Source organism: Sinocyclocheilus grahami, unplaced genomic scaffold (assembly GCF_001515645.1).
Source record: "Sinocyclocheilus grahami isolate Dianchi unplaced genomic scaffold, SAMN03320097.WGS_v1.1 scaffold336.1, whole genome shotgun sequence".
NCBI classification, from domain to species: Eukaryota; Metazoa; Chordata; class Actinopteri; order Cypriniformes; family Cyprinidae; genus Sinocyclocheilus; species Sinocyclocheilus grahami.
The window spans coordinates 820,021-831,713 of NW_015505515.1; the positions used below are offsets into that span (position 1 = coordinate 820,021).

The 11,693-nt window shown below is 38.1% G+C and overlaps 1 protein-coding gene across 2 annotated transcripts; it reads left to right on the forward strand.

The window, feature by feature from the left end:
- Positions 1-594: 594 nt before the first annotated feature.
- LOC107602862 (uncharacterized protein C9orf172 homolog) lies at positions 595-11,428 on the forward strand. 2 transcript variants are annotated; one of them, XM_016295467.1, is made up of 3 exons: positions 595-729; positions 6,708-9,923; positions 10,435-11,428. In XM_016295467.1, the coding sequence occupies exons 1-3, from the start codon at positions 721-723 to the stop codon at positions 10,453-10,455; spliced, it is 3,246 nt and encodes a 1,081-aa protein (XP_016150953.1). In that variant the 5' UTR covers positions 595-720; the 3' UTR covers positions 10,456-11,428. The 2 variants fall into 2 exon arrangements, with proteins under 2 accessions (XP_016150953.1, XP_016150952.1); XM_016295466.1 differs by having other exon boundaries at positions 6,708-11,428.
- The last annotated feature ends 265 nt before the right edge of the window (positions 11,429-11,693 follow it).

Below are 11,693 nucleotides of genomic sequence, written 5' to 3' on the forward strand. Positions count from 1 at the left end.
GACAGAACAAGTCAGAAAAAAATTATAATGCATTGCCGCTTAGGGCTTATTGAACAGTGCAACACCAACAACACATATGAGAAAATAAATTAAAGTGAATAAATAATAAATAACTTCAGTGTAGTGGGAAAATCAGGTGCAACTTTGACGTTGGAGGTACTTTGCCACAACATTACTACAAAATAATATTTTTTTAAATATTTATTTATTTAAATAGAGGATGATAAAATAGAGACAAACATTTTTTTTTTTAATATTTATATTAATTATAGTTTTTTTAATCTCAACATGAGGGAAATGAATGAATGAATGAAAATCTTGAAGTCTTCTTGAAATGAACGACTACTGGAGCCTACCAGCAAGACATGACACCTTCATAATTAAAATCACGTCTCAAAGCTGTGCCATCGCATATGCCTATCCAGCATGAGATTCGTGTTCATCACAAACACACGCGCGAGCGCGCAGGCAGGCAGGCAGGCAGGGTTCAAGCGCGCACCCAACACCGCACGCATGCGCAGTCACTGCGCATCTCACGAAAGAAACGCAACGCGTGAGGGATGCGGTCACACCCCCTCGTCTTGTCTCAGAGACCCGTGGGCGAACAACAATACTTAAGGAGTTTGATGCAGCCCACCTTACAGCATCTAATATGATATGGAGACCACATAATCTCTAAATGAACAGTCAGTGATAGCATCTTGAGGATCTTAACTATGGATGAAGACGGTAAGAAAAATGCGCACACTCCTAAAAGCTTGACATACACTGGGAAAACTAAACTTTTGTCTTAGTAAGAATTAGTAAGACTGTAATTGTCTTAGTAAGACCGATACGGCCGCAGTAGCTTTGAGTGTAACTGATATATGTTGCGCCGAAAGACATCAGGTCATTTTACGAGAGATGCTCGGTAGTGCGGGGCTCATGCCGCAGCAATAAATGAGAACAAAGTGTGCTTTTGTGTTACATTTTAATGCGATGGACAGATGTTTCAATTTCGAGCTGCACTTTTGCATTAAAACCACGACATGTTCATCAATGTTTGTCTGATTCATTAACGTTGATGTTGATACTACGCGTTACGCATTGTGGCGACCTTGTAAATCAGGTTGCTTTGTAAGTCAGTAGGTTGTGCGTAGTTGACTGATTTTGCTAGGTATCCAGGCGACAGAGCATGTGGTATGTGTGCTTGTCCAGAGAAGGTTTAGGGAGGAGTAAGTTTGCTACGCATGTATGGATAAATGTAGCTATCCATTTAACAGTTGGACTTACTTTTGGGAAGTTGACAAATCTTATGCTTTAGCATGTTGTATTTCGTCTAAAACGATATAGTGCCTTATTAATTGAGAGACTACATGGAATCATTTTTGTGCTATGAATTTGTAAGCCATAAGGAAAGATCAAAACATAATGGGAAAAAAACACTTTATATGTACATCATGTACTTTTTAACCTAAAATCTTAAAAGTAGGATTGTGAGTATATTATGCATCAACTACCCAGTAGCACAGATGTTTCAGTGGATTATCAAACAAATCGGGACATTAAAATTATACTCTACTTGGAATCAAAGGCATGGTTTTATATATATATATATATATATATATATATATATATATATATATATATATATATATATATATATAAGAAACACTGCAGCAATAGGGTTGCACCTGTTGTTCTAAATGTAATGGCTTGGAAAAGAGAGAGGAAAAACAAGAGAAAATGCTTGTATTATATTACTGTACCACTTAGATCACTTTTCTGCAATCCAAACATCCAAACTGAAAACTGAAGTTAAAAATATGTTTTTCCATTATGTTTTAGATAGTATAATTGCTGACAACAGACATGCATGAGTGCCTTAATATTGGAATGTTAAGGACAATCACCCCCTCAAGGGCTGAGTGGATTGTGCTGTTGCTCTTATTGATTTAACTTAATAAGAAGTGTAATTGTTAGCAATGTGTTTCCAGAGTGTTTTTTTAAACCATTATCTTTAGTACATTAACAATGTAAAATAGTCTCCTATGACCTAGAACAGTGGTACACCACTGTCTCCTATGACCTAGAAGACCCCCAGGTGGTACACATAATGACTCTGAAAATGTACAATACTAAAAATATTAAAAACATAAACTTAAATGGTCTGTATTTGGTGTTCTAGCTATAATTTCATCTCATGTGCCTTTGAATTAGCCAATGGCAAAAATGATTGTAATGGCAGCAATCTAGCTTTGCTGTGCAGTTTAAGAGGAAAATAAAGGTGCAATTTAAAAAGACAATAAATGTGCTGAATGACAACATTATGTTTGCAGTTGAAAAGAGAATTGAAGAAAAACCTTTATTTTCTACTTAGTTTGTCTCATGACCTTATAAACTAGAGACTTTCAGACAGATATGATTTATAGGTCGGTATAATTGCTTGGACTTTCAGTTCCTCTAAAAATCCTTTGAGCTTTCTTGTTGGAAAAGAAAAGAAATTTCACCTCCAAATCTCCAAACTCTACAGAATCATCCAGCTGGGCTGCTTTCACTGAGATACTCAGATGCATCTTTCTCGTTATCCATTGTGTCCAAATATAGCCTCTTTGCCTCATATCCGGCCAGAAAAAAAACCCACTCTGCAAGCTTGTTTGAGGAATGGGTTGTGTATTTAAGGAGATAGGCATCATGTGAGATTAACTACTGCTGCTAACACTTTCTGCTGTCTTGGAGTCAGAATGTAGCTTGAAGATATTTTTGCATTACTCACAATGTCTGTAACTGACATATCATATCCAGTGAACACAAATGATTCACTTTAGATGTGATGCATTATTTTACAGTTGCAAGAAAAACACAAGAAGAGTTGTCCGGAGTTTTACATAATCAATTTATGAATCAATATATCAAAACTAAAGACAATGTGTTTGGAGCAAGTAATGGTTTGTTGTTGTTGCACTATTTGCGTCATTAGGTTCTGTTCTCCTTATGATTCTTGATTTGATGTTCGCCGTAAGAGAAGTCACACTGCAGAAAAATGACTGAAAACTTCTGACAGTGGCAGAATTTCGAAGAATCGTCAAAGGTAAAAATCGATCGCAATGGTCATTAATCGATTGTCGGTGAACATGTCAAACTAGCTACAGATTTTGGCCTAGGATCAAAGGAATCTTATAGGATTCGCAAATGGTGCCAAAATTGTACATCCGGCTTTAGTTGCAGGTCAGATCATATTTTATGACCAGTTTATTCAGAAATCCCGATGAACTCACATACCTTCTCTATGTGCATACTTCGTCGTACTTCCTATAAGTGGTTGTTTTCGAGATTGAATGCTGGTTAAGAAGTGAGAGGAAGCTAGTCTTGGCAGACTGTGATGGAAGTGTCAGACAGGTGGTGATTGACTGTGCTAGAGCAGTCAGGTCTCAGTCACAGGTCCTGGCTCTGCTGCTAGCTGTGAAAACGCCTGCTGATCAGCCACCTTGCATAAAGGAAGAAGGGAATTATTAACATCCACCTTGCCCAAGATGGACATGTTTTGCTTTGTAATGTTTTAATCTAAAAGAAAAATGACAATGCACTCAAAACTCTCTCTCATGCTGTTTTCTGTCCTCATTAAGGCCCAATTCCAATTCCATTTGATACCCCTTCCCCGTTTGCTCAGGCAGCCATGTTGCCCCTGAAGCCGGTTTTACGCTGAGATAATTCATACCCCTTCATTTGAAGTGTGGTCCCGAAAAATCTTCATTTGAAGGGCTATCTAGCCCTTCCCCTACCCCTCCAACCAAAAGAGAATCGAGACACCCCTACGCCTTCACGTGAACGCGGGGAAAGGGGAAGGGCTAAGGGGTAGAATTGGGATTGGGCCTAAATGTCTATTTGTGGAACTTTCCTTTTAAATAATTGCGTCCTTCTAAATTATTGCTAAATGCTGGTTAGATGGGCAAAAAGCATTTGCTGACCGAAGGAAAATATCTTTTTATTCTCGGTGATTCAGTGTAATCTAATACTGTACAGAGAGGTGGGTCAAATAGGGGTGATACAGTAATATTTTATTTCTTTATATATGATATTTTGACCTAATTTGCATAAACACCAATCTTATCAGAACCAGCTTTTATGTTACTTCTCCTTTTGTGACCTACAGCGTTAAAAGCGAAGGAGATGGACTGTGAGAGATGGTGGGCAGATATTAGCTCACCAAGAGCACACTTATACCCTTAGTCAGCTAGAAACAGAACCAGGGAAAATGGCAGCCCAAAGGAACCTGATTCGTAAGCATTTGCCATGAGTGACAGTGTTTTATAAATAGCTTTTTAAATGTGCTATTCAGCTCTCTTTAACAATTGGTAAATGGAGCAGTCCTAACGGCATTTAAGATTTTGAGACACAAAGTAGTTATGGATTATCAGCCAAACACATGAGGCTTATTCACCTCTGGCTGCAAAGACACTGGACAAAATGCTTCTAAAAGTAGATGAAGTGCATTTTTGTTTGTGCCCTGAAAATTGTTCCCAGCAGACATGTAATACAATAATCGTGGAAGTCATCTAGTCCCAGCTGCATCAATCACAGAGCCACAGCAGATCTGATATGAGCTTCACTGGAGTTTTATTACCCTTTATGTCCAAGTGGTACTAATGTCTACCTGAGATCTTCTGTGATGAGTAGTTACCAATGTCTACAGGTTGGGAACTCTAGGCAGAAAATATATCTATTTAAGGAATAAAACTCTGATTGGGGATTTAGACTCTTAAAATTCGGCAACCGCAAGCATGAAAGCTTGAAGAGTCTTGTTACCAATGCAAATGTCAAATAAAAATTAAACCCTTTCATGATAAATAATCAGTGGGCAAATATCACAGACAATTATGTTTAATTAAGCAAGAGAAGCTGAAATCATGAACACGATTGAAATACAACTTATCGTGCAACCTCTGGCACTTGCACATGTTTTTACTGTGCTTTTACTTTGCCCTGCAATGTATGACGTATTTGGTTTAATATTGTTTGTGCAAAAAAACATTCACAATGCAATAATATGTTCAAAAGCTAAGAATCTAGTTCTATTCTAAATGAATCCAGAAAAAGGAGTGAAGGTGTGAGTGTGTGTGTGTTTAGGCCGCTCGACGTTCCTCTCTCAGCAGGATGAACAGATGGTTTTCAGTGTTGGCTGAAAGGAGGTAGCCAGTAAGTGGGGCTCCGTAGCACCTACGGTCATTTAAAAAATCCCTAAAAAGCCAAACATTTTAAATAACCTCAAAATTAGCTCCTAACGCTTTGCAAATGTTGCACAGCTGTTCTACTGTATCTCAGGGTAAATAAGCAACTGAATACAATAACATTTATATTATGTAAACACAATTTAATTTGTATAGCTATGATGCAAAGCTTTGAGCCTAATACAGTCCACAGATAGACATGTGCCGACATTTTGCTGTCTGCTGGATAAATAACAAGTTATATAATTTGACCACTGGTAAACATTCAGTGAATAAAAAAGAGAGCAAAGTACTGAGGAACAGTGAAAATCCGAGCAAGCATAAATACAGAATGTGCACAGATGCATTACTTGCACGGTTCTTATGGTTTCTAAGCAATCTTAGGCACAGCTGAATTCTGAATTCTGGGATCAGAACAGATTTTCTTCATTCTAAATGAGCAATGTGCAATGAATCTACTGTCTATGGTAAAACTACCATCTGACATTTACTAGTTTATATGCTCCCCTTTTTTAACCTTATTTCCAGTCTATTCATTTTATTTCCCCATAGACCAGAGTGGCACTATTATTAATGGGCAGGAGTAAGGCTGTTGCAGTAGGATGCGGTAAAACTGTACGTGTTTTTGTTGTTGTTGTTTTTTGTTGCAAGACTGAATCTGTGTTGATAGAAATAAATGATTACATTTGAAAGACTTTTTTTTTAATTCTTGAATAATTTTTATTTCTTAATTCATATATTATATTTTATAATCACATTTAAAAATATATTATTCTGTGCATAAACAGAGAGATCCCAAATATATAAAATGGCATTATACCATGTGTTTGAGAACTTTAATAACATTAGTAAAAATGTAATTGGTATGTGAATCTTTTTATTATTATTTTCACAGCGCTCAAACAGAGAGAAAGAGGGAAAAATTAAGTTTTCTTATAATTTATTCTTCTGAGATGCTGCAAGGCCTCCATCTTCATAATTAATTCAGATTTTTCCATTCAGTGATGTTTTATTTGTTTAGCATTCTGCAATTACTCTGCACAGACTGATGTTTATGCATATGACATTTAACAGAAGGATAACATTTACATTGATTCTGATTGTGAGGATATTCTAATATTTTTCAATGAACTTTAGAAATGATCATATTACACAAAATAAATACTATTGTAGCTATATAAATATCATTTTTTAGACATATATGGTACAATCTGCTGTACTTACCGGGTATATAAATGATGAATTGATAGACTATTTAGAAAATACATATACAGATATCCTTCAAACTTTGCAATGTTCTTAAAGATCATTTGTGAAGCATCTTGATTGAAGTTGTAAAATTCCATTTCATCTTCTCTTTAATATAATATGAACTTTTCTAAGCACAAGTCGGTCATTTTCAGACTTTAAATAGGATCCTTTACCCATGATATTCACCTATTTAAATACTTTTATTAAAGAAAATGTGTAACTAATAATGGCTTTTTTTATTCTCTCTAGGAGACACCAACTGAGGGGGGAAATAACGGGGGTCCATTTAAAATGACATGGACGGATCCCCCTGACATATTAACATCAACTTTGTATCAAGACATAAACATTGGCCCTAACTTTGGGCTCTCAAAGTATTCTGGATCTTCTAAGCAATGTGATTCCCAAATGGTTGGCCCACTGGATCAAAACTTTGAAACCATTAACAAAAGACATTGCCGTAGCTTTGACTTCATCGAGTCACTGGATGACCCAAAGGACTTTTCCTTGTCCATGGAGTATCCTTACAGGTCTGATCAGCAAACAGTAAGTAAGGATGCAGTCTGGAATGGCACTGGACAGCAGGGACATTTACGTTTTTCCTCACCTGATCTGTTCAACTCAAGACTCTCCCATCAACAAATCAGCACAGACAAGAGCAACGAGGCAGCAAGGACTAGTATTCATGGCAAACCTCGCTCAAAAAGTGCTCCAAGGGTTCGAGCCACCCTGACCCCTGTACCCATCACAGTCTCTCCAACTGCAACCACAAGGCGTCAATCTCCAGTGGACCCCCAGAAGAGATTTGAAATTCTGCAAAATCGAGAAGCCTCCCATTCAACCAAGGCTTTAGTTAATGAGGTTCATCCAATCAAGTTACAACCCCACACACCCCTCTATGTTTCCGATTGTTTTGAGGAGCGCAGACAGGAGAAACAAGCTAACACTCCCCACGTCAGGTGCCGTGTTGATATTAAGCCAGACGCCTCAGTTCTCCAGCACACTGCACGGAAGATGCCTACTCACAGAAGTAATGTTCCCTGGCAGCTTTCCTCGACATCAGGGATCAGGAATGTCTCATTTCCAAGTCAGATATCCACCTCTAGAACGCCTACTCCCAGTGAGTGTTACAACATGGACTACAGGCAAGCATATCAATATCCCAACAGCTTGTCCAGTAGTTACAATCAATCTGGAGAGATCCCTTTTGGAAGGACTTCTCCTAGAGACCCCAGGGAGTACAGAACCTTGTCTAATCCCAACATCCCAACCAAGTTCTTCTACACGGATGATCCCTGCAGGTATCCAGTTCACCCACCGAGTAGGACATATTATCAGGATGACCAGTACAGTATTAACAGCAGCAACAGCCAAAATCCATCCATTAGTAGTCAGTATGTACTCGACCCAAGGACTCGCTGGGTTCATACCTTGCCTGTGCGTTCATACTATGCAGATTCCCACCGTGAACCCTTGGATCCGTTCTACAGTAGACCGTATTCAGTGAGTGAGCCAGGACCATACTTCATATCCACCCCTCAGAGTGAAACATACTTTCAGGAGGATCCAAGAGCATATGCTTTTCCCTCTGAGCCCTCAAAGATGTTTTATACACGGCCTTGCCAGTACCCAGCAGACTTACACATTCCTATGAGAGCATATCATACGGAGGGACGGCGGCAGCCACGTATGTCCCAGGTCTTTTCAGATGACTGGAACCGGTCAAGCATTGCAACATATTCCAGTCAGTACGCATCCTCACAGGCCACTCCTCAGCGAGTGCCATCGATAAGCCCGTGGTATCCCAATGGCTTTACCGAGCCAAGCCGTTTAGGAGCAGATGTCCGGAACTACTCAAAATCCTGGGACAATATTATTATCCCTCATATGGACAGAGAACATGGCGTTTCACGAGGCAGGAGTTATGAGAACCTTCTCAATCACGGAAGGCCAGGAGTTCCTTCGAATAACAATCAACAACCGGTTATTGTGAACCTTTCTAGTTCGCCAAGACGGTACGCTGCCTTGTCCCTCTCTGAAAACTGTCTAGAAAAGTGTGCTGGTGACAGACAAAACAGTGTGAAGGGACAATGGTTTGTAACCCCGGAGATTACAATTACTGACAATGAAATTCGTGCAGCAAATAGCAACAAGAGAGATGGGGGAACTAGCAGCTGGAATACGCAAAATACAGGGCGATGTCAAACTGCAAACTTGCACAACTTACAGAGACCAGCAAACCCACCAGAATCCACAGAGAGAAAGAACACTAATTACTCCCTGCAGCAAAGCCTCGAACAGCTTGATGAGCTGCTAGCCGACCTAGTCATTGATTACAAGCCTCAAAATAGCAGGAGACCAAGTAAGGATCTGATAGACCAGCTCAAACAATTGATTCAAGATGACGAGACCAAAGAAGGGAAGCGGGACATAGATCAAGAGGATTCAGGACTCTTGAACACACAAACAGACTCTACAAAGACCAGCCCAGACACATTTAAAGACCCAGACAGTGGTTGTGAAGGTTTTCAGAGGAGTGTTGAGGATGTCTCTTTGAACCATATTGCAGACGAGGATGACACTATGGTGTGCTCGAACAGGAAATGCTTACGCAAAGACACTACATTCAATGCTTGCTTGTACTTCAAGTCCTGCCACAGCTGTTACACCTACTACTGCACCAGAAACTGCAGGCGAGAAGACTGGGACACGCATAAAGAGACCTGTCTGTATGGCCGCATTAGTAGTGTTTGCAGGCACATTCTGAAACATTGTCGAGAGAACTCTGACGTTCATAAAGCTTTTTCACGCATTGCTAGGGTAGGGTATTTGTCCCGTGGGAGAGGAGTTCTGTTCTTGGGTTTTCCAAACCCTGGGTGTGCAGATAATTTCATTCAAGTTGGTCTTGACAGCCTTACCATCTCTCCAACATATCTGTCCCTTCGAGAGTTAGACAGTTTCAAAGACAACCTTGGGCAATACTATAAAGAGTTGCAGAATGCAGGCAAGGAATATGACCCCACTGAATGTTTCCTACTGAATGTATCCATTGCTGTTGGAGACCTAGTGCCTAAAATTCCTTCACCCAAATTACAAATGCCAACAGTTCGCAAGTATGCCAAGGTCTCATTGGCCTCCTCAAGCCCATATAAGAAAATCTTTAAGAAGGAATGTGAAATGGAGACTCTGATTCTCACCCCACCCCCTGGGACCTCTGACATTGACAAGGAGGGCCAAGAGGGCAGGAAAGCAAGAGAGATTTGCTTCATTAATATTCAAAGAGAGCTTCGTACCCGGGGCGTATTCCTTCGCCATGAGTTTCCACAAATATACAACCAGCTTTGTGAGTTTGTTGAGAGCAACAAAAGGTTCACCCCCACCACCATCTATCCCATTGACAAGAGAACCGGAAAGCAGTTCATGTGTATGATCATGGCAGCGTCTGAACCAAGGATGCTTGATTGGGTTGGTGGACCACACCTTCTAGATGACATTATATAATCCCTATGCATCCAGTATTATCAAGCTTTTCCTATACAAAATAAAACTTCAATGACTAATGTTTTTAGATATGTATTTTAATAGTGAGACTATATTTATTGTTTTTCCGTCTGGCACTAAAACCTAGAATTAATACAAGTTGCTTATGGAATAAAAAGCTATGTATAGTACTTATTAGAAGATATGAGCACATATGCTTTGTCTTAAAATCTGTTTCCTCAGAATCAGAAGCTTTTTTATATTTGGGACAAAATCTTTCTGCTGTATGGATTTAAATACGGTAAAATGTGTTAAATGGAGCTGAGAGTAATGCACTCTTATAGGCATAGCTCAAAATAATCAAAGTATTTAATAAACACAGGGAGTGGAGGATGTGTAAAACTTTGTGAATGACAGATGTTCCAATTCTGTGGAAGTTGCTGAACTTTCTGTGCATTATGTGTGGGCCTGCTTATAACTATATTTCTTGTGCTAGTGTGTTGCAGTGAGGATATAACAACTAGGAACCTTTGGAGAACCTCTGGAGAAAATCTAAATTTCTCTTGCAATACAATATTGTCTAAAAGTCATTGTCTTTAGCCCCTTGAGAGGATAAAAATGCACTTGCATGGAGAATGCATGCTGGCAAGGAAAATGCAAATTCACTTTAAATTTTGCAATGGTTTGTCAGTTCTTTACAATAAATTATAGTCACAGATGATAAGTATGGCAGACAAAAGCATATGTCAGGTACATTTTTATAGACAAAGTCAAATAAACTGCTTGGAAGATTTCACAGTATTGTACATGGCAACTGCTTTCTGTATTGTATTCATGGAGTACTATATCTATTCACATGGTTAAATTGGCTGAAAATATAACTTTTAACTTTACATGACAAGTAAACATTTGTCTTATAGTTATGCACATTTTCATTAAATACAAATAATTTACGTACTAATTTATTCATCTGAAATGAAAGATTATTTTCTGTATTATTTGAGTGTTTTTATTTTTTCATGGTATTATAAAGTTCTGATGATCTCATGGTATTTCAGTTGAAACATTTATTGAAATATTGTGTTAAAATGATAAACATGTATATAAATTATGCTATTCTTATTTTAATCATTTATAATGGCTGACAAAACTTAGATTCCTATATTTGAAATGTAATTTCAATAGAAAAATATAAAATTTGAAAAAGATTTAAGCAATGGTGTATAACACCATTGTATGCAAGACTGTGTTAGATATAGCACTTTAATAAATTGCTGAGGGAAAACATATTTATAAACAGACCATTTTAGATAATGTAATCAACAGCATGTACACAACAAACCTTACAATGATTAAAAGATAGTCAGTGTTACTGTGTTTATTTCTGTTGTCACTTTTTATGCCATTATTTATTTATTTACACTGTTCATTACCTGTTGTGTTCTGTTGACAAGTGTTGCTTTATTTCTGTACTATGGTCAATAAATAAAACACCCAAAAGTTCTTAATGGCTCATGCATTTGACTGATAATTCTACATAATAATAATAGCAACAGAAAAGTCAAGCTCTGTAACTGCATCTTACAAGAGGTGAATATGTTTTTTAAATATAGAGAGACTAAGAACTGTTCTTTTTTCATAGATGAACTTTTCTTATGGCTGACTGCAGCCTTTACCAAGTATAAAGTGTATGTCAAGTTAAGCTATAAGCATGCTAAAAATAATTACAGTTTTGTTTGTTTTTTCCCCTTTATT